This window comes from Mus caroli, unplaced genomic scaffold, assembly GCF_978045245.1.
Source record: "Mus caroli unplaced genomic scaffold, Mus_caroli_1 scaffold_7, whole genome shotgun sequence".
Taxonomy (NCBI): domain Eukaryota; kingdom Metazoa; phylum Chordata; class Mammalia; order Rodentia; family Muridae; genus Mus; species Mus caroli.
Window position 1 is genome coordinate 97,513,249 of NW_028227262.1, and position 23,891 is coordinate 97,537,139.

The 23,891-nt window shown below is 46.3% G+C and overlaps 1 protein-coding gene across 4 annotated transcripts in view; it reads right to left on the bottom strand.

Moving 5' to 3' along the window:
- Snx10 (sorting nexin 10) overlaps positions 1-23,891 on the bottom strand; it is a 53,426-nt gene that overhangs the window by 25,710 nt on the left and 3,825 nt on the right. For 2 of the 4 annotated variants that reach the window (XM_085840609.1, XM_021165049.3), the window contains exon 2: positions 798-847. In XM_085840609.1, the coding sequence (XP_085696735.1) occupies positions 798-821 (24 nt within the window). In that variant the 5' untranslated portion in view covers positions 822-847. Of the gene's footprint in view, positions 1-797; positions 848-9,610; positions 9,819-23,891 lie in introns of all 4 variants that reach the window. The other 2 variants (XM_085840611.1, XM_085840610.1) reach the window with 2 other exon arrangements.

Consider the following 23,891-nt stretch of genomic DNA (forward strand, 5'->3'; position numbering starts at 1 on the left):
ACGAGATCTGAAGACAGCTACAGTGTACTCATATACATAAAATAAATAAATAATGTTTTTAAAAATAAAGAATTCTATTGCCAACACAGGAGTTATTTAAAAAAAGAAAAAGAAGGGCTGGAGAGATGGCTCAGCGGTTAAGAGCACTGACTGCTCTTCTGAAGGTCCTGAGTTCAAATCCCAGCAACCACATGGTGGCTCACAACCATCCGTAATGAGATCTGATGCCTTCTTCTGGTGCGTCTGAAGACAGCTACAGTGTACTTATGTATAATAATAAATAAATCTTTAAAAGAAAAAGAAAAGACAGTCTTGTTAAGTTGTGTAGGAAACAAATAAACAAAATCAAAACAACAGAACAGAACTCTAAAAGACAACAAACAGAATAAAAGAAACGGCTGGCTGACACTTTCCTGAGTCCCTGCTCAAAGCTGAGAGTATCCAGGGATGGATGAGTCAACAGAGCAGAAAACCAGGCAAGCAGCATGGGAGATGCTCAGGCGATGGGTGGGAGGCAGAACCTGGGAGGATTCTGGGTTTGGGAGCCAGAGCTTTAGAAGATGAGTGAGGGGCAGAAGGTGCTAGAGCTTAGTCACAGAACTAGAAAGGGAATGGATGGCATGGGATATCTACAGAGGGGACAGGAAGTGGCTGTTCTTCCTTCAACCCTCTTCTGAGATGTCACCCGTTTCTAGGAACTTCTTGGACTAGTCTGTGATGACCCAAAATCTGTGGGTTATTATTTATTTTCAGATTTTCAGCCCAGACTCTCCATAAGTGAATGGTTAGCATCTTACCTCTTTCTGCTGTTCTGGGAACATCTTCAGCTCAGGACACGATCAAATACCTGAAAAATAAGGTATCAATACTCGTGACATCAAACTTCCACTCTGGAGTGCGCCCCCCCCCCCCCCCCCCCCCGACACCTCAGACTCTTCAATTCATGGAACTGAACCTTTCATTTACAACTTCCGGGTCCCCTCCCTCCAGCCCTGTAAAAGCAACGGATGGTTTAAAAGAGCGATGTTTGACAAGACAGACAGACCTCAGAGGATGGAGTTAAAGTGAAGCTGCCTGAAAGGCATTCCTACCCCAACTGCCAGGTGCTCTGAAGCTGGCTTTATTTGGAAATGCAATTAAGAGTACACAGGTACAGTCATCCTAGCTTATAAAAGTGAGTCCTACATCTAATGACAAGTTGGGAGACGGGTATCATATATCCCACGTGGTCCTTGAATTCACATTTTCGCTGGTTCTGGCCTGCCTCCTCCTGCCTCTACTATCTAAGTCCTGGATTTAAAAGTGTCTGCCACCATACCTAGTGACAAGTATCCTCATAAGAGAAAGAAGAGGGCCAGGCGTGGTGGCTCATGCCCCCAGTCCCAGTACTCAGGAAGCTGAAACACTAGGATTATCATGAGTTCTAGACCAGCCTGGACTACAGAGTGAGACTCAGAGGGAGGAGGCAAGAAAGGATCCCCTCCTAAACTTCTAGAGGGAGGAGCATCCTGCTCAGACCTCAGCTTTGAACTTCTGGTCTCCAGAATTGTCTAAGAATGCATTTCTCTGGTTTGAAGGACCACACGTGTAGCAATGCAACATGCAAGCTGAAGGGATCTATGCGGGGTGAACCAGAACCATGACCTGGGGTACAAGTGGGAATGTGGGGACTCGAACACTTGCCCAAACACTCATTCAACAATAAGAGACCATGGGCTGACCCAGAGGAGCAGAGTGCAAAGCAGACTCAGCTCGTGAAATTGCTACACAATTGCAACATGGGAATGACATGAAAGAACGAACAGTGTGACGAGACTGGACGGACACATACCACAGGTAAACCCGGAGGCCATTATGCTAAGGGGGAAAGGACCATCAGCAAACACAAATATGCAGGAGACGCCTACAGTTGTCACAGTCAGACACAAAATGGTGGGGTTCTTTGGGAGGGGGTGCAGCATCGGAGTATTGTTCAATGGCAGTTTCAGTTGACAAGTTAAAGAATTCTGGAGACTCGTTATAGATTGTCTATGAGCAGCTGAATCTCAACAGATAATTTGTATATTTACAAATGGTTATTACTGTAAATCTTATATATATCTTATAATACTTATATAATTTATATTCACACACACACACACACACGTTCTATTGTTCCAGTTTCCTGTTCTACTGCATCTCTCCAACAGAGTAGAACTGTGGGACTTTATGTGTCTTCCCACCCTGTGAGGACCTGACATGCTCACAGCATGTAGCTGGGGAATTACACTTGCCCACGGTCTTGAAACGAAGGAAAGACCGCAAGTGTCATTTCAACTCAAGCCCGTCTGTCTGTCTCCCTGCTCCAGTGCTGGCTCTGGCTCCAGGACAGCGCAGCAGAGATAAATGGGTCAGAGGTGAGGTCGTCATCCCAGCCCCAGCTCCACCCACCCACAAGGGAAGAAAGGGTGGGTTCATCCCTAACCTCGGAGTAGCCAGGGCCTTCCTAAAACACAGGGAGAAAGTAATGGGTTTTACTGTTAAGGAAACAAGTTTTTATCTCTTTTATTGGCTGATTAAGAGACCTATAGGTGATAGCTTAGTCAGGAAAGAGCTTGCTATAGAAGCCTGAAGCCCTCAGTTTGACCCCTAGCACCCGTATAAAAATCCAGGTATGGTGGCATGCATTTGCAATTCCATCTCTGGGGAGGCAGAAACAGGCAGATCCCCTGTGGTGGGGGGAGCACAGTGGGAGGTGGGAGGAAGACTAGGAATGAAAATTGTCTCAACAAACCCTTGTCCACCTTGTCCACATCTCCCCTGTGGACATGGGGCCAGGTACCAAGAGCAAATGCCCACACCTGGGAACAGAGGGCTACCAACAGACCTTTCTAGTATTCCCCATTCTGTCTTACCATGTTACCTTGACAACGCCTCCTCCAGTATACACCATCCTAGCCCTCAGCCACACTGCCTCCTTAATACTGAAGACGCAACTGTATGTAGGGGAGGAATCAGTCAAATGTCTCATTTCTCATTAAGATTCTGCCTGCAGAAAGGGCATTGGTATAGTCTGTCTCTTATATAGCTGCCTGCGTGTTCGCGGCCCGGCTCCCCGTCTGTGCTATGGAGAAGTGGTAGGTCTTTAGGAGTCGGAGACCGGTGTAAGGAAACAACCATTGAAGACATTTCCCAGTCTTTCCTCTTTCTGCACATTCAGCTACGATTTGTTGTCCCATACCCTACAAGTAACAAGATAGCCAATCACCAACCTACACCTCTGAAAGCATGGACCAAAATCAATTCCACCTGCCTGTAAGGTTGTCAGCAATGATAGAAAACTGAGCAACTCGCTACTTTATAAAAAAAGAAAGAGAGAGAGAGAGGGAGGGAGGAAGGAAGGAAGGAAGGAAGGAAGGAAGGAAGGAAGGAAGGAAGGAAAAGCTACATGCATGAATCTTAGTATCCAGGGGGAAAAATAAGAACACCAGGCAGCAGAAAGGGCCTTGTGGGATCAGAACCCATAAGCATCCTGTGTTGGATCTCAAAAGTATCAAAGAAAGTGAAAAATGAGCTGGGCTGAGTGGTGCACACCTTTAATCCCGGCATTAGGGAGGCAGAGGCAGGCGAATTTCTGAGTTCTGAGTTTGTTTGGTCTACAAAGCAAGTTCCAGGACAGCCAGGGCTATATAGAGAACCCCTGTCTCAAGAAACAAAAGGGAAAAGAAAAATGAAAAAGAAGAGAAAAGAAAAGAGAGGGAGAAAAGAAAGGAAGGGAGGGAGGGAGGGAGGGAGGGAAGTAGTTGTTTCCAAGGCACCTGAGAACTGTGCTGGTTTGCAGAAACTCCCCACCCCTCAAGATGAAAACAAACTCCTTGCCCTGACACCCAGTTCCTGAGAGGCGTTTCCTCCAGAAAGCACACAGGAAGGAAAGAAAGCTGTGTTGTGTCCACCTGCACCTAACCAGTGCACTCACTGCCCAGCAGGGGAACCGCTAGTCACTGTGACCACTGTGCTGGCAAAGGCCTCTAACACCGAGGCCTCCTAAGCAATGCTCCCACACACAGGCCACAGGTCCTAGGAGCAAGGTTAGTGCATGCCAACCGATAAAAATACAAAGTCAATACAAAGGTTGAGAAACCAGCAATTAATATAAGCATATGAATTTTAAACCTTTAGTTTGTCTCAGAAAAAAAAAAAAGACAAAAGACCAGGAAAGACAGCTCAGCAGTTAGGAGCAGAGGTCCTGAGTTCAATTCCCAGCAACCACATGGTGGCTCACAACCATCTGTAATGGGATCTGATGCCCCCTTCTGGTGTGTCTGAAGAAAGCAATGATGTACTCATATATATATAATAAATAAGTCTTTAAAAAAATAAGTTTACAAAAACTTTAAATAGACAAGTCAAATAATAGAAATTATTCATTTATAATTCTGTGACGAATGATGAACGGATCAATTCATGAAGTGCCCCTGCAAGTCTATACCAGCAAATATTTCTGTAAAAAAGGAGAGCAAGGGTTTCAACAATCAACACATAAAACTAAAACCAAAAGGGTACTCAAATGAAATGTACACAAAGCCTTTGATATGGCCTGAGTTCTCATACTGGGCTCAACCGACTGATCAACCAGAATGCAGTCCCCGATCCCATGCCAAGCAATCAGTGAGCTTTCAAACTGAGAGCAATGAGTCACAAGGCGGTAGGGTGAGCAAGCTCATCCTGCTCTAACTCAACAAGGAAGCAGTCAGTCCGCTTCTCCTTCCTCCTTGTCCCTACCTCTTGCAGCAAGTTTCTTCCTTCAGCCAATTCATCTGTCTGCCAATTCATCATGTCAGCTCATCGGAGTTCACACCTGCTCTGAGTTGAGTGTGTGGTACAAGGAATCGAACTCAGGCTCCTACACATGCTAGGCATGTGCGCTACTAACTGACCTATGCCCCATCCCTCATCTAGTGTTTAAATAATATACTCCTTGGTTGTTGTTGATGATGATGATGGTGATGATGATGGTGACGATGACTGATTCCTGGGGTGATCTGTCTGTGCACTGTATAAAGGTCGTCTTTATTCAAACTCTGATTTCTGTGCCTGCAGAGAGCTGAGGGCAGACCGGACATTGATACTGTTATTCATATGGCTGTGTCACACTCCTCCTCTCACCTTATGATTGGTTTTAATAAACAGCTGAGGGCCTTGAGCAAAGAAGGAGAAAACTGGTAGGACTTCCAGCCAGTGTCAGGCACTCTGGAAAAGAATCAGGCCTGGGGAATTGGCTACAGAGGGAAAAACAGGTGTCAGGACTAAAGACTTAGGAGGTAACAAGCCACATGCAGAGCATGACCTATAAAAGCTAGTTGAGGACACAAGTAACCTAAGGCCTAAAGCTATTATAAATAAATATAAGTCTCTGTGCCATTACTCAGAGCTAGGATGGGCATAGAAAAACCATATGGCAATGATGATGATGATGATGGTGGTGATGGTGATGATGATGATGATATTTTTGAAAATAGAAGCCCCACACATAGCAATTCCACTTCTGAGTATATATTTTATCTTCTATTATTTTGTTATATGCATATGAGTGTTTCCACCCGCATGTATGTCTGTGCACTGCATGCCTGCCAATTGCCCACAGATGTCAGAAGAAGGTGTCAGATCCCATGGAACTGGAGTTACAGACACTTGTGATCCACATCATGGGCACTGGGGCTCAAACCTTCTTAACGCTTCTGTGTACAGTGCTCTTCTAACTCATAACCATAGGTGGCTTCTGAGTATTTGACTGTTCTGCTGCTGTTTTGACCTAAGATTCCCTTTCCCCTGGATCTTTCTTCTTAAAATGCTTTGGGCAGAGGCAAATGCGGTCCACGTGCTCCGCCCCTTGACACTAGGCAGTGAAAGCGAAAGCAGCAACAGTTAGGGAAACTTCAGAACAAAGAAACCACTTTTCTCTTCCAGGATCTGATTGGGTTCCCAGCACACATGCCCAGTGCTTACGCCCACCTAGAAATCCAGCTTCAGCCATCAGACCAGCACAAACCCTGCCACACAGAGTCTCCCTGCCGCTCTCTGTCTCTGTCTCTCTGTCTCTGTCTCTCTCCCACTCTCTCTCACAGACACACAGACACACACACACACACACACTGAAAACAAATCATTAAAATGAAAAAGGAGAGAGGGAGGGAGGGAAGAGAGAGAGAGAGAGAGAGAGAAGGAAGAGGAAGGAAGGGAGGGAGGCAGGGATGCCTCAGTGGTTAAGGGTACTTGATGCTCTTCCAAAAGACCAGAGTTTGGTTCCCAGTGCCCGCACCAGTAGCTCACAACTACCTATAACTCCAAAGATCCTCCAAGGGCACCTTCACTCATTTATACACACCCACACAAATAATTAAAATCAAATAAATCTTTTTTTAAATCACAAATCTCAGCACTCCCTCACAACGGGTCAATATGACAAGGAAGCTGCCCAATGTATTTCAAACAAGCCTCACGGAATCACCACATAGCCACTCAAACACAAACCAAAAACACTCAGCAAGCCAAGGCACCAACCTGTCCACAGGACAAACTTTGAAAACACAGCCTAGGAGGCAAGCCATGTAATGAAGCAAAAAGGAACAGCGTTTGGAGAAGAAAAAAAAAAATTGTATGTCTACCTCTCGGGAGTTCTTAGGGGCTGTGGCTTTGTTTGCTCATCAGTCTGATGACAGACTGGACATCCCAGGGTATTTTGTTCTTACACAGCTAAGCCTCCTGAGCCTCGAGAAGAGGAAGAAGGCGGAGACAAGCAGGGGGTGTGGCTTGTTATCGGAATGATTAGGCAAAAAACAACCTAAAGGCACACCGGGTTCTTTTGTCTGGTGCCTAATGGTTTAACTCTTGGCTGGCAAGTATTCTATTTCCCTGGACGTTCTTGTCACACCCCTGAAGGACGTAGCTGGCTAAACAATCGGGCAAAGAGAAAAGCACCACACCCCAAACAGAAAGAACTTCTGGCAAAGGTGAGCAGCAGTCCTGGGCGAAAGAGGTCAAAGATTCTGATGACAGAAAGTTATATATACATATATATACATCGCACAACAAGTACGTATACATCTTTAAAACAGAAAAAAAAAAAGATTAGGTACCATATGCTGAGCAGTATCCTGATTAGGCCTCTAGGGTAGACTAAGAATGAGAAATATGCATGCCCCCATTATGCTGCAGACCATTCTCACCCAATGAAGTGACTTTCAGCAGCACAGATTCCTTACGACACTTTTGTAAGTCACAGTTGGACATGGGGCTCGTCAAGCTAAACATCAATGTGTCCACAGGGACCCACCAGGCCTGAGGTCACTTCTCCCTCTGTCCACAGTCAGCTGGTCTGTTGGCTTTCAAGGACTGGTCTGGATAACCCACAATAGGACCAGCAAGATGGCTCAGCAGATACAGGCACTTGCTGCAAAAGCCTGCCAACCTGAGTTCAACCCCCGGGGGCCGACTGCAGGAGAAAAACTACTTTGGGAAGTTATCCTCAGACCCCTGCACACGTGTCCTGTGACTTGCTCCTTGGGATCCTGCTACTGTGACCCACATGATGGACTGTGACCTAGAACTAGGGCTGATCAGGCTAGGACTGTCTGAAGAAACAGCTACTGCTAACAAGAGCTCGGCATCATTGAAGTGAATCCTTCTAGGCTTCACTAGAACGAGAAAGAAGTATTTCCCCCGAGGTCAACACACCAAAGCTGATGCATCTGTAGTCCGAGATCAGACTACACCTTGAGCTGAACTTGGCAACGTTAGAGTGTTCTGTGTGGATTACTGGTTTTGAAGGTATGAGGGTTCAGAGAAAACGTCTTCAGAAAGGCTTGGCATCTCGTGGCAAGGTCAGAGTACTACAAGTGAGGGTCTAAGGGGCTATTGATGAAGGTCAGTCTCTAGTTGCTATGGAGATCCCAGGATATTGGAGATGCCAGGACCATAAAACATCCACCTACGAGAGCTGCAGATAGAGGGGGCCTAGGATGGCTTTGGGTGCTGTGGATGGCAAAGCTAGAGAGGTAGGGCTGCCCAAGCCCCTTGGAGACCAAAGGATTACAGCCTCAAAGATTCCAGCACTGAGTGTGTGTGTGTGTGTGTGGGGGGGGGGGGGTTAAGATTTACACTGCTGGATTCTGGTTTTGTTTTTATGTTCTGGTTTTCCCCATGCTGGCCCATGCACACAGTATATTCACACTCACACAATAATAATCTGTACATTTTTTTTAAATTCCAGTTCTTTTGACGAGGCATGATGGTGCGCGCCTTTAAATCTCAGCCCTTGGAAAGCAGAGGCAGGGGGATCTCTATGAGTTTTAGGCCAGCCTGGGTCTACACAGCAAGTTCCAAGCCAGCCAGAGCTACACAGGGAGACCCTGTCTCAAGAAACAACAACAACAACAACAACAAAGGAAAAAAAGAAAGAGAGAGTTAAGTTCCTTAACATAGGCACATCCTGTATGGATGTAAGTAAGCAACTGATTCATATGTTTCAGGAATGAAAATCTACCTGTGATTTTTTTTTCTAACCCGGAGTTACCCTACAGGAACATAAGTGATAGATTACTTACAGGAGCCTGGGCAACTTACAAGTAACCACAACACTGGAAAAAAATCCCTCTCGCCACCCACCCACCTCCCACCCCTGCTCCCCAGAGGCCAGAGGGGCACTGTGTGATGACAGACCTAGATATGGGGGTCAAGCCTGTCACTGCCGCACTTACAAAAGAGGTGGGAGGATCAGAAACTCATTGTCCTTATCAAATAGTAGGCTCCAGGCCCAGCTGCTTTAACAAAGCAAAGTAAAAGCTAAATTTGAGTAGAGTGCTCGCTCCACTGACAGGTGTGGAACTGATACCCTCAGCGGCCAGGCTGATCACATGACCTGCCCACAGCCCCTAGATGAGTAATCACATAACCCACCTGTAGCCTCTGATTATGTCCTGTGTCCCCAGACCAAGAGCTCTCTGAAGGTTGAGCCTTGGTCCCCCCTCAGCAGTGAAAGCTGTCCCACAGGAGACATGCTGGACCTTGGGAGACAATCCAACAGTGGTTCCCACGGTCCATCTCCATCCCAACATTCTTTGCGCTGTTTTTCACAGCTTTCTGATTTACCACATTTAAGGGATGGTGAGATGGCTCAGCGGCTAGAAGCCCACATTGCTCTAGCTGAAAGCCCCACTTCAGTTCCATCGCCCATGCAGAGCAACTCATAACTGCCTTTAACTCCAGGCTCAAGGAGGAATTCACAGGTACTCACACATACATGTGTGTGCGCGTGTACTCTCACACACACACACACACACACACACTTTAAGACAGATTCTACAAAGATTTATTTATTTAATGTACAAGTGTTTTGCTTGCCACCAAGCCTGATCACCTGGTTCAGTCTCCCACATGATGGAAGGAGAGAACTGACTTCCATGGGTTGTCTTCTGACATCCACAGGGAAGCCACAGTAAATGTAATTAAAGCAAGGCACTTATGCAGACTTGTTTTACTTCCCTGGGGGGGAGAAATGTGGGAACTGATCGCATTATCGAGGACTTGGGAAAACAGCTCACTCAACTGAGAACTCTCTGCAGAGGGTACAGACCTGTCAGAGTGAATAGTTCACCTGACCCTATGAACCCAGACATTTCACTTGTAGACAGTTGTTTCTCAGATGTACCCAGGAAGGCATTCGCTCAGCACGGCTGGTAGCAGCACCACTGTGTGGCTGCTGAAATGAGTAACTGTGGTGGAGTAGTATGCAGGTGCAAAGACAGGCAACTGTGTTTTCTTCTGGATAGCTGGGTGCAGACCTGCCCAAAAAAAAATCACAGGTAGATTTCATTCCTGATTTACCTGCTGAGCCGACCTGCCAGCTCTATTCAAGTGAGACTTAACTGGGCTGTTTTGTTTGTTTTCTGAGGTGGAGTATTTTTTTTAGCATGTAAGGCCAAGTCCCTTCTGTGTACTTAGGATTCACTAATTTCATTTGCATGAATTGTTCGGATCCTTTAACCACTTTCCTTTTGAGGTACGCAGGATGGCCTTGAACTCTCAATCCTCCTGCCTCACCCTCTCCAGTGCCAGCACGACAGGCCAAAACCACACTCAACTATCTTCTTCAGAGAGCTTGTTCTTGTCTTAGCTGATTTGTAGCATTTTTTTCTATTAATCTTTCATCAATAACATGAATTATAAATACAGTTTCCTGGTTTGTCGGGTTTTGTCCGCTCTGGGGTTTGCTGTGCTGTTTGTTTTGTTTTTAAGTAATCAGTTTTATTTATCTTCTGTTCCTTATGGTTACCACCACACACAGAAAGGCCATTTCTGTCCTAAATTTACAAAACCATTTTCCTTTGATTCTCTTAGAGAGAGGCCAGCCATGAACAACAACAGTCCACCATGGTCATAAACTGTAGCCTCACCCTAACGTGCTCCCAGACATAACATATGGAGACAAACCACTCCTGTTCACTCAGCAGCATCTAGACGGTCATTCAGGCAGGCTGCACAAGACTTATCTGTCCTATTGCAAAAGATCTACACAGCCTCTCTTACAACACACAACTCTAGGGCAGGCTCTAAACCACAAATACCCAACGCCACACACTGCGACAGTCCCACCCACACACCCATGCCTCTCTAGTGTACCTATGACAAGAAATCTGTGAATGCCCCCTTCCAGAGTAGATCTCATCTGTGTGAGCCCTATAAGCCACACCCCTCGGAGGTCCCCAACTATGCCTACCTCTTAACTTTCCACACACACCCCACACCATTTCCACCACCCATCTTAGTCCTCAAACCTTCCTAACAAAACACTCCCAATTCCCTTGGCATCCCTCCATCTCATCCCCCTTACCCCATTCACCACAATGGCTCCTTTCCATCCTCGAGTACGCCTCTCCACCTCCTCAGAGAGGCAATGCCCCATTTTGTTAAGCCTTATCTTTATTTCAGTTGGCACTGTTTTAACCATTAATTTATTTCTGTGTTTATTATCTGTCATCTCAAAAGTCCCCAGAGGGCAGAGGCCTCATCCAAATCATTTATGCTTTAAAACCCAGCATTCACTTAGCACAGTGCCTGGCAGGGAGTCACTACTCAATAAATACTGGGTACATGAAACCTGACTGAATGAGTTCCAGAAAATTCCATTCCTGCATCATCAAGTTTCTGAAGATCCCAACCACATGGGATGAAAAGGTGGATATAAGAACAGTTGCCTACCATGCCAGTCTGCCTCCCTCCATCATGGTTAACCCTCTGTGGTGCTTTGAGTATGCTTGGCCCAGGGAGTGGCACTATTAGGAGATGTGGCCTTGTTAAAGAAAGTGTGTCACTGTGGAGGTGGGCTTTGAGACCCTCCTCCTAGTGGCCTGGAAGACAGTCTGCTGACTTCCTTTGGATGAAGATGTAGACCTCTCAACCCCTCCTATACCATACCTGCATGGATGCTGCCATGCTCCCACCTTGATGATAATGGACTGAACCTCTGAACCTGTAAGCCAACCCCAATTAAATGTTGTCCTTTATATGACTTGTCTTGGTCATGGTGTCTGTTCACAGCAGTATAACCCTAAGACACCCTTCATCATGTGAAGAAAAAAAACATTTCCCCAGCACCATCCATAGATAATGTCTAGAAGAACATACTGCTTTCACTGTCCCCATGCTCGTGACTCTGCTAAACTGAGGAGGATGAGCTAAGGCACAGGAACAATAACAGTTTCCCAGTGAGAAAAGGGACAGGCTCATGAGTTCCCATCTTTCCCTGAGAACTTAGATGCAGTCAATGATTGATGGATGTCGTGGTTCAGGTGAGAACGGCCCTTATAGGCTCAGATGTGTGCATGTTTTGCCTCTAGTCAAAGAACTGTTTGGGGGGCTGGAAAGATGGTTCAGGGGTTAAGAGCACTGACTGTTCTTCCAGAGGTCCTGACTTCAATTCCCAGCAATCACATGATTGTTCACAACCATCTGTAATGGGGATCTAATAATACCCTGTTCTAATGTGTCTGAAGATAGCTGTAGTGTACTCATATAAATGAAATACATAAATCTTAAAAAAAATGCAAGCCGGGCGTGGTGGCGCACGCCTTTAATCCCAGCACTTGAGAGGCAGAGGCAGGTAGATTTCTGAGTTCGAGGCCAGCCTGGTCTACAAAATGAGTTCCAGGACAGCCAGGGCTATACAGAGAAACCCTGTCTCGAAAAACCAAAAATAAAAAAAATGTTTGGAAAGAGAACATGTGATCTTGTTGAAGGAGATGTGTCACTGGGTGTGGGCTTTGGGGTTTCAAAAGCCCAAGTCAGGCCCAGTCTCTCTCTCTGCCTCTGTGTGTGTGTTTGTGTGTGTGTCTCTCTCTCTGTCTCTCTCCCCCCTCCCCACCAAAAAAAAAAAAAAAAACAAACAAAAACAAAAAACAAAAAAAAAGAAAAAAAAACTGTTTGCAAGCCCCAATTAAATGCTTTCTTCTGTAAGAATTCCTGTGGTCATGGTGTCTCTTCACAGCAATAGAACACTGAAGGGAGGGGAGGGGAGGGGAGGGGAGGGGAGGGGAGGAAAGGAAAAGACAAAGAGGGTGGGGTCTGGAGGGAGGGAAAAGAGAAGGAAAAGGAAACGTGAGCCGGTCACGGTGGTTCAGGCCTCTAATCTGAGCATTTAGGGACAGGGGAAGGAGATCAGTTCAAGTTGAGGGCTAGCCTGGTCTACACCTCAAAACCCTGTCTCAAACATGAATGAAAAAAAAGTAAAGAAAAGAAAAGGTTGGGGGCTGGTGAGATGGCTCAACGGTTAAGAGCACTGCTCTTCCAAAGGTCCTGAGTTCAAATCCCAGCAAACCACATGGTGGCTCACAACCATCTGTAATGAGATCTGATGCCCTCTTCTGGAGTGTCTGAAGACAGCAACAGTATACTTACATATAACAACAAATAAATATTAAAAAAGAAAAGAAAAGGTTGGGCTAAGGGTGTAGCTCGAAGATATAACTCTTGCTTGGAATGTCAAACCCAACATAATAAATAAGTAAATAATACAGTTTTACAAGCGATCAAACATAATTGATTATTATCAGCCACTGTTTGAAGCCTACAACATGAACTTGCCTGTTGGATTCCCAGACAGCCGCACAAGTTACACATCATTAATGCCACGGATTTTAAACTAAGGAACTGGGTATTGGAATGGTAAGTGAAGAAGCCAGGATCAATGAATGGCCAGATGGACTAGAAAATCCCCCATCCTTACCACATGGGAACCCTCCAACTAACAGGGTGCCTGCCCTGGACCTTCAGAATAAATGCTTAAAGTAAGGCATAGTAGTATACACCAAGAACCCTAAGCCTTGGAAGGGCAGCCTGGGCTACATAGAGAAACCCTATCAAAGAGGAAGAGGAGGAAAAGATCTCGATGGGGGTGGGGGGAACACAGAGAGGGATGCTTAGTAGACATCGAGGAATGGAAAATGCCAACCCAAACACTGGGTTTTTACCAAGTGTTTGTATGGTCAGGGTAAGGGGTCGACCAAGTTCTGTGCATATGTGAACCTGGAAAAGCCCGCAGCTGAATGTGACATCCTCATCGTCAGAGAAGCAGGAATGCATGCAACACCTGGTCAGAGTCATTGGCTACAAATGGTCCCCAAGGACAACTAGAGGACAGTCAACCACATGTAATTACTGAGATTTCCTCCTAGCAGGTGACACTGCCTGGTCCACGCCCTAAAGATGCTAAGGTACAGATGAAAACAGGTCACTTGTGAAATGAAGCCCCAGTCAGTGTTCCAAGCTCGTGACAGGGCTAAAGGAAGGAGAAGAACACAGCGAGAGGATTATTCCAAGAGTCTGGTGGCACAGGTATTTAATCCCAGCCCTCAGGAGACAGAGGCAAGTAGATTTCTATGAGTTCAAGACCAGCCTGGTCTACACATTAAGCTCAAGGACAGGACATCTAGTTCTTTATAATAGACACCTTGTCTCCAAAAAGGGAGAAGGTGTGGGGCAGGGGGCACAGGGCGGCGGGGGGGGGGGGGGAGGATAAAGGGAGTGGGAGAAAAACCCAAGTCCCACAAGTCCCACCAGAGTTCCGATGCTCTGGGCCAACAGATGTGGAAGGACTGCCGCACGCTCTCCACACGGCCCTGGGTGGGTGTCTGGCCGTGGGAAGCCACAGACCCCAGCTCGGCAGGTGGTGGACAAGGGGCAGTCCTAGGTAACAGGATCTCAGCCTTGGACATCTAACGCTAGACAGAGCTGAGAACAGAATGGGGGCCCCAGGGTCAGCCCCGGGGCCAAAGGGAGGAGAGGGCAGGGGAAGAGGGGCGCTGGGCGGTTTCCACGCAGAGAGTCCTTGGACCGGTTCATGGCTAGAGCGCAGGAGGTTAGACATGACTTGTTAAGGGAAAGCCTCTCCCATTGTTCAAGCACAGTGGGCCTTGATGAGCAGAGACAGTCTATGGTTTTAGAGCTTTATTGTAGAATGGCAGGGAGAAAGAGAGAGAAGTAGAAAGAGAGAAGCCAGCCACGGTCACGTGGAAAGAGGGGGAAGGGAGAGAGAGAAGGAGGGCTAGAGATGAGAGTAAGAAAGGTGAGGGCTTAAAGAGAGTGAGGAGGGGCCTAGCAGCCCCTTTCATAGAGGGCTGGGCTATCTTGCAGTAGGGTAACTGTGGGGAGGAGCACACCTGGCTATAGTCAGGTAACTGTGTGGGTAGAGTCTAGCCAGAATGCCAAAAGCTTGGGACATTGTCCGTGTGACTTATAGTCACAGAATTATAGAGTTGGGGGCTCTGTGGTGTCAGGCACCTGACTCTGGGAACGTGGTTCGCTTTTCGTCCCTTGTAGAGTTTTCGACTGGGTCTCTGGAGCAAGCCTCATTCAACCAAAATAGGCTGCCTATCACAGCCACAGGGAGGTAGGACCCAACTATGTCTTGCTGCTGGAAGAAGAGCAGGGAATCAGAGCAGCCTGGCGGGAGGCAGAGGCAGGCGGATTTCTGAGTTCGAAGCCAGCCTGGTCTACAGAGTGAGTTCCAGGACAGCCAGGGCTACACAGAGAAACCCAAACCAATAATAAAAAAGAGAAGGCACAAGGCAGCTGGCGAGGCTTGAAGAGTAAAAGTTCTCTGCCATGCACACCTGAGGTCCTAAGTTCAGTTCAGGACCCACATAACAGTGGAAGGAGAAAACAGATTCCACAACGTTCTAACCTATGGCATGCACACACACGCACATGAAACACACACACAAACACTAAAATAAATAGTTCTTGCCGGGCGTGGTGGCACACGCCTTTAATCCCAGCACTCCGGAGGCAGAGACAGGCGGATTTCTGAGTTCGAAGCCAGCCTGGTCTACAGAGTGAGTTCCAGGACAGCCAAGGCTACACAGAGAAACCCTGTCTCGAAAAGAACAAAAAACAAAAAAATAAATAAATAAATAAATAAATAGTTCTTAAATCAGCAATGTTCGGGACTGGAGAAATGGCTGTGCAGTTAGGAGCACTGTCTATTCTTCCAGAGGTCTTGAGTTCAGTTCCCAGCAACCACTTGGTGGCTCACAACCATTTATCCCAGGATCTGATGCCCTTTTCTGGCCTGCAGGTGTACATGCAGATAGAGCACTCATATACATACATAAATAAATAAACCTTAAAAAAAAGCAGCACAGCAAGCGTGGTGGCGCACGCCTTTGATCCCAGCACTTGGGAGGCAGAGGCAGGCGGATTTCTGAGTTCGAGGTCAGCCTGGTCTACAAGTGGGTTCCAGGACAGCCAAGGCTACACAGAGAAACCCTGTCTCGAAAAGAACAAGAAACAAAAAAAAAAAAAAATAAAATAAATAGTTCTTAAATCAGCAATGTTCGGGACTGGAGAAATGGCTGTGCAGTTAGGAGCACTGTCTATTCTTCCAGGTCTTGAGTTCAGTTCCCAGCAACCACTTGGTGGCTCACAACCATTTATCCCAGGATCTGATGCCCTTTTCTGGCCTGCAGGTGTACATGCAGATAGAGCACTCATATACATACATAAATAAATAAACCTTAAAAAAAAGCAGCACAGCAAGCGTGGTGGTGCACGCCTTTGATCCCAGCACTTGGGAGGCAGAGGCAGGCGGATTTCTGAGTTCGAGGTCAGCCTGGTCTACAAGTGGGTTCCAGGACAGCCAGAGCTATACAGAGAAACCCTGTCTTGAAAAACCAAAAAAAAAAAAAAAAGCAGCAATATCCAGGGTGGATGTGAGGGCACAGCTCCTGGGAACAGAGGTCTCTGCTGGTAGAATATTGCAAGGAAGATATCATAATGCTTAGATTGGGCATTTCAGGACAGAGAGATCCTGACTAAGATCTGGGGGGATTATCCTGTTACAAGGCAGAGGCCCCAGCTCTGACACCCCCATACCCAAATTCAATTAAGTCCTTATATATCCTGCAGGCACCTTCCTCTATAACTGGTTCCCAGCTGGTTTTCTGGGTTTTTAACGTTTGGGCCCAGGCTGGCTGCAAGCTCACCACACGGGCAAGGATGACCCTGGAATACTGATCAAATGCCAGGACTACAGGTGTGCGACACTGTGTCCAGTTTTGAGTCTTACAATATCTAACACAACATCAACACATAGCTTCAGTTCACACAGACACCTTATAATACTTCACTGAAAATTCATGTTCTGCTTCCTCTATGACTTCTGCTCAGATTTTCTGTGAGCCGAAAACCACTGTAAAAAATGAAGACTACTGGAGACAAGGAGATAGGGGTACATCTGGGAGGAGTTGGGGGTGAATAGGATCAAAATACCTTGTATGAAATTCCAAAGAATTAATAAAAAAATTAATAAAATCTCTGACAAAAGGAAAGAAAGGCCATTAGTAACAGGAAGAACTTGGACAGAGGGCAGGATGGAAAAGGGGAGTCAGGTGACTCACAGACCAGTGACTGGAAGCAGGCTGGTGTCACAGGCAGGCTAAGGAAGCTGCAAAGGGGACCTCTGCTCTGGAGTTAGACAGAAGGCCCAGCTTAAGAGCAAGCTAGCACAATGCAGGACATCTATGGTCCCTGTTTGGAGCCATGATTAGGAAGGTATGACATGGGTTCGAGGATTAAAGAAAAAAAATCCACTGCTGAATGTCCTGCCTTGAAACTGATACCATGTCCTTGGAAAGGGAGAGGTGGGGCTGGGTGTGGTGGCTCACACCCATAATAGCTCTAGGAAAGCTAGGAAAGGTTTCCTCGAACTCCAGGGCAGCTTGGATAACAAAGTGAGATCTAGGACATCCTCCGCTCCAGACAGAGACACAGCCTCAAAACCACACAATGGAAACAAAAACCAGAAGTATTGTACAACACACTGGCAATCGTCACCTTCGACACTGGCCACAGACACCAAGAACTGGTGCTGGGTGGAGTTTCCGTGGCATGTGGCACCAAGAAAGATCAAATACAAAGGGCCTAACAGAATACTGCTCCAAACGTGAAGAGCTGACAAGCAAGAGGGAAGGTTTGCCTGGTGATCATGGAGACCACCCTGTGAGTGAGCAAGGTGTTTCTATGCTCAGCCTGGGGCACAGAGAATGGGGGTGAAGCTGTTCACTGCCAAAGTGACCGGCTGTCCATTCACACCCTGCCCTTGGCCACGGGGAATCGTTTAGAATCTCTGTGCCTCAGTTTCCTCACCAATAAAAATCGAGCCAACTGTGCACTTCGTGGATCTGCTGTAAAGATCCATCAGGAAAATATGGAGGCCAGTGCCTGGTACTCACTATGCCAGCTCCCATCACCAGCCACTTGGTCCTTTAAAATCGAGTTTCCTTAAAATAGCCTCTGTATCAGTTAATGATGTTTAGGGGACAGAATACTTTCAATCTATATGTTCTGAGGGTCACATGCCACTGTGAAGCATATGTCATGGCCATGGGCTTCGAGAGTCACATCACTAACTCTCAGACATCCAAAGCCTGGCCTGGATGAAGAAGATAGCACACACGGAAAGTCCTTCTAGAAGGAGGTGAAATGCCAAGGTTATTATTCTTCCTAACTTCATTTTTGCCAGAAACACTGAAGTAAGCCAAGGGCATCTGATATGTGTCTGTCTGCAGACTCATCACTGTCAAGTTCTTAAAACACAGGTCACAGTTTTTCAGTTTTCCAACATTGCTCAACCACCAGAGAAGAACTGACCATGAAGCCAGAAATGGCCAGCATCCTGATTCAAATCATAACCCTCATTTCCCAGCACATGGGATCATGGCCGAGCGTGAGGCCAGATGGAGCTTGGCTTCTAAGGGTCTTCTCACTGCTAGGCAAACCAACGAAAGGTTGCAAGTTAATTATTCCCTCTGAGACCCACACTACAGCCTTCCAACCCAAGCAGAGCCCAGCCTCACATGCGGCAAGGTCAGCCTGCCTCCCCCATCTCCTCCAATGCCATTCTACTACCTGCTCTGCCAGGAAGAAGCCATAATTGAATCACAGCACCATACAGAACTCCTGGTATACCTTCTGTGTCTGTGATTTCAAGCAATACAAGTTCCCTCCAAAGCCTTGTGTTCTATCCTGTATATTAACCATACAAGTTTGTTCTCACAGAAGAGGGACAGGGAAATGGCAAGATGACTCAGCAGATAAAAGAACTTGATACAAGGCATGCCTGGATGTTCAATGGCCTGAATTCAATCTCTGAGATGCATATGTAGAAGGAAGGAGAGAAGGCCCACAGTTGTTCTCTGACCACAATACTTGCCTGCCATGACATACATGCATATACACACATAACATGGTATACATGCCACCTCTCCCTTACTTTTCTATAGACTGGGGAAATGTATAAAAGAAAATGTTTAGGAGCCTAAGAGTTGGTTCAGTGGTTAAGAGCATTTGTTACTCATTCAGGGGAACCCAGGCTCAATTACCAACACCCACGTGGTGGTTCACAACTGTCTATAACTCCAGCTTCAGGGGATCCAACCCCTTCTTCTGGCCTCCAAAGAAACCAGGCACACATGTGTTAGACAGATATGCATGCAGACAAAATACCCATGCACACAGAAAATAAAATAAATCTTTAAAAGAAAAGAAAAACACTTAATTTAGCTTATCGTTTCAGAGGGTTACAATCCATGATGACAGAGCAAAGGAATAACAGAGAGTTCACATCTTGATCCACAACTACAGGCAGAAATAAAGAGCACTGGGAATCATGGGAGTCTTTAGAAACCTCCAAACCCATCTCCAGAGACACACCTCCTCAACAAAGCCACACCCCCAAATCCTTCCCAAACAATTCTACCAACTGGAGACCAAGCATTCAAATATATGAGCTTCTACAAACTGCTCTCATTCAAACCACTGCATACCTTTACATACACATAGAAAATAAAGAAATAAAACAAAAAAATGAAAAAAAAGCAAAAATAAAGAAATAAAGCTAAAACAAAACAAAACAAAAAAGAAAGAACTGAGTGGTGTCCACAGTTACAGAACAAAGGTGCTGGATGGAATTCAGGAGGGACATGGGGCTACATAGGTGGCTTCTCTTTTAACCTAGGAGGGTCAACAGACAGACAAACCCTAGAGTATGGTTAGATTTCTCCATCAGTGAGGAAGGGGTTAAGTGTGTGAAACAAAAAAAAAAAAAAAACTGGGGGTATAGCACAGCACTAAAGTATTTGTCCCGCATGCTCTAGGAGGCTCTGAGTTCCATCTCCTGCACAGAAGGGAGTCTCTGGCTTACCAAAGATTTGTACAAGCCTCACTTATACAGATATACACCAGCCTGGGAGAATGGGAAATAGACTCCCAGGTTTCACCACAGGCCTACTGAGCCCTGAGGCCCAGAAATCTGTTTCTTCTCCCATGATTCTTAAGAATAAAATGTCTGAGAGGGCCAACAAGATAGCATAACAGGTAACATCACTTGCCACCAAGCCCAAAGACCTGAATTCAATCTCTGGGACCCACACGGCGAAAGGAGAGAACCAACTTTAAAAACACAGAAATGCAGTAAGGATATGTGTTCGTTTTAATCCCAGGCATGGGATATGGGGCTGCTTCAGACTGTCCACAGTAGCTGACTATGATTTGCCTCGTGCTCCATCAGGGATGTGATTTTGCCAGCTGCAGATAGTTTTTGCGATGTGACGTTTGGAATTCCAGGGGACCTGTCAGAGGATATATCAGTGGTAGAGCCCCACTAGAAGGAGCTGACTGGCTGGCTGGTGGTTGGATGCAGTTTGTTACAGTTTGTTAAGTGGTCATATACAAAGAGATCAGAAGAAGAAATTAGATATCTTGACAAAGAAGATCAAACTTGCTCTAGGGAACTCAATGCCCCTAATCAGCAGGAAGTAGTCTAACGATAACATTGTCCCCTCTCCCTTCTATCCTTTTTCTCTCCTATCTAGTGTTAGGGGTAGAAGAAAAAGGGTGTAGAAGGGTGGAAGAAAGAAGAACCCACAAGGTAGCAAAGTCCAGATATAGCCAACCTCAACAAGCTGCCTCTGACCTCCACACCTGTATGCCATGGTATACACGCACACACAGGTAACTCACACACACACACACACACACACACATAGATGTGCGCAACTAAATAAATGTTAAATGTTTTTAATGTTTTGAGAAAGTAAGGCTGATTCTATGACAGGCTTCAAATTAGCAGATAAGGAGACTAGGCCTAAAAACCCAGGCTTCAGGCAGCTAGTCAGAAACTGCCCCACCACCTGGACAATGGGTCAGCAGTTTCCAGCCAGCTCCACCCCCCAGTAATGGAATGACCTTAGAGATAGAATAAGACAAAGCCCACCTACCCCGGGATTCCCCTACGGTGCTTTAAACTGGGCCTTCAAGCTCTTCGAGATCAACTCAGGGTCTATCTTGGTATTGGGGAGACCACAGCATGCTGGACTTCTGCAGAATAAAACACTCTTTGTGTTTACATACTAACTGAGTTCTGGGTGTTGTTCTTTGGTGAATCACGGACCCTTACAGTTTGAAAAGCACAGATCTAGAGTGTTGTGTCTGGCCAGTAGATTACAACCTGGGTTTTAGCCTGGAAAGGCATTTTGGAAACCTGGAAGAGAAGAGGGGCTGGACTGCGCAAGATAAGGAAGGAACCAAGACAAAGGTCTCTGCTCAAGGTTTAATTTTTACTATTTTGGCACTCCGTTATGAGGCACTCCGTTATGAAGGAAGGGGGAGGGGCCCAATTCCCACCAAATAATCTTGGGGTCTAGTAGCAGGGTGATCACGTGATGGCTTTGGAACAGCAAAGCGGCAGGTTCCAGCAGTGGGCGTGGCAGAACGATTGAGCTGGAAGCTCCATCCAGGTGTAAACAGTGGAACCATTAAGGCTGGGGGAGGGGAGGCTACACTAGAGAGCCAGTGTAGACAGAAGGACACTGTGGAAGGATCTGAGAGAAGCAGAGGATCAGGCCAGAATGAAGCACAGAGAAGCAGAGGACAACTGAAGGACCTGGCATCAAAGCACACACTGAGAAAGACAAGTGCACAAGAGCACAGTGAGGACTGAATCAGAAATCATGTGTGGTCAACGCCAGGCCAGCCACTTGAAGCACAAAGAGAACCCAAGAAGAGACACGGAAAAGCGAACCCAGGAGCCTTGGAGCCCATGGGAGACAAGGACTGTGTGCTTGAATGGCAGGTTCCAAGCAGCCGCCTCGGCAGCCTGGGGTGCCTTACATATGCTTCCATGGCTACTACCAACTGTAGGGGGTCTCCTAGCAACCAAAGCACAAAGGGGAGAAGGGAGCGCTGTGAATCCTGAAAAAAAAGGTGACCAAGTCCTTCAAAGCTAGCAGTGACCTGCTACAAATTCTCCCTCTCTACCAACCTCACTGGGGAGACTCAGATCAGTGTTGCCTCAGCCTTCCTTCCTTTTGCCTTGTTTTGTAATCATGTCTACATATGTAGCCCAACCTGGCCCCAAACTCAAGATCTTCCTGCTTCAGAAAGTGCTAGACTACAGGCATATGCCTATATGCTGGGTAAACTGTTTATTACAATAAATAATGTGGAGTAGGTGGGTGGAGGAGGAGGTGGTGCTGATGGAGGTGGTGGTGGCTGCAGCAGTGGCAGCAGTAGTGATTTTTGATTTGGTGGGGGTGGGAGTTTGCAGATTCCATGCAGAACAGATGTACAGGCCAGAATTGCACACCAGATTCCCTGGGACTGGAATTACAGACCATTCAGGGCCACCTAATGTGGGTACTAGAGCCAAAACCTAGGTTCTATGCAATAGCAGTAAATACTGAGCCCTTCCTCTGAGCCTGACCCCTGAACAACGCTATCTCAATACCATCCGGTCTTGGAAGGCAAACATGACAATGAGAATACTCCAGGAGACAGCATGAGATTCAGATTCTCTCTTCATTTGTTCAAGTCATCACATCTCCCTGAACCACTGACAATAACAATTCCCACTTCACAGGATTAAATAACATAAATCAAAGTGCTTGGGCAGCGTGAATAGCTGTCCTTGTCACCTTTATAACACATCTATCTCATCATGCCTAACAAGCATAAAATATCCCTGGAAGTCAGTCAGAAAGCTCCTTCATCCTCCTTGGACAGGAGGACTGGTCCAGGCTATGTCTGTTTGTCCTTAGGGATCTCTTTGCCTCCCCTCACTCCCTTGCTATCTTTCCAGACTCCCTTTCTTTCCATTGGAAACTGATCCATTCCCATCTGTGACTTAACACTTACAGCTGGGTATCTTCACAATTTAAAGAGGTGTAGCCGGGCAGTGGTGGCGCATGCCTTTAATCCCAGCACTTGGGAGGCAGAGGCGGGTGGATCTCTGAGTTCGAGGCCAGCCTGGTCTACAGAGTGAGTTCCACGACGGCCAGGGCTACACAGAAAAACCCTGTCTCAAAAAAAAACAAAAAAGAAAAAAAAAAAAAAAAGGTTTATTTAGTGTGCAGCGACACAGGTGCATGATGGGAACAGCGGTGTGCTCGGCTGAAGGCCTGGAGGTGGACGGAACATGCACAAAATATAGACATCACATGGCAGACGGAACACCAAAGAGCAGTGCAGAGGTCAGCCTCAGGCTTTTAGAACAACTTTCCCATAGGAGATTTAACTCATGGTCCTGGGAGAACATTCTTTGATCCCTTTTAAGGGCAGAGCCCCCAGTAACTTTAGAACTCCCCCTGGGTCCCACCTCTTACAAGTTTTACAACCTGTTATGGGTTCACATTGGGGACAAATCCTCAATCCCCTGGGGGGCAAGCAACAGCCATATACAGCAATCTGATTCAATATCAGTATTGACATCAATCAAATCTAGTAAGAATATTCAACTTGATTTCAAAAACAGCACCTGACAAGGCTGGAAGAGCCTGCTCCTTGGGCAACAGGAGTGGTAATGAGGACAGAACTGTGTGAGAAGCTGAATTCTTGGTACATATATGTGTCTTAGTTACTGATGAATTGTTAACTTGGTATTCAACAACTTTATCAAAAGAAAAGTCAACTCGTATAATTATCAACAAACCAAAACAAAACAAAAAAAAGTTCCTTTCTTATCTTCTTAAAGGACTCAGGAGGTGAGCGTGGTGGCAGACAACTTTAATTCCAGCACTTGGGAGGTGGAAATAGGAGGATCTGCAGTTCAAGGCCAGTCTCAGCTACATCAATTTAAAAAAGAAAAAAAAAAAAAAAAGATTCAAGGAGCAGGGAGGCCAGTGGAAAGCCTCAGCGGTGTCTGCTACCAAACCTGGAGGCCTGAATTCAGTCTCCAGGACCCACAGAAAGGAAAAAGAGAAGCGACTCCCAAGGCTGTTCTCTGATTTCCATTTATGTACAGGGCACATGCAAACCCATATATGAATGTATACGCACAAAAACTAATAAATAGTAAAAGTGTAATA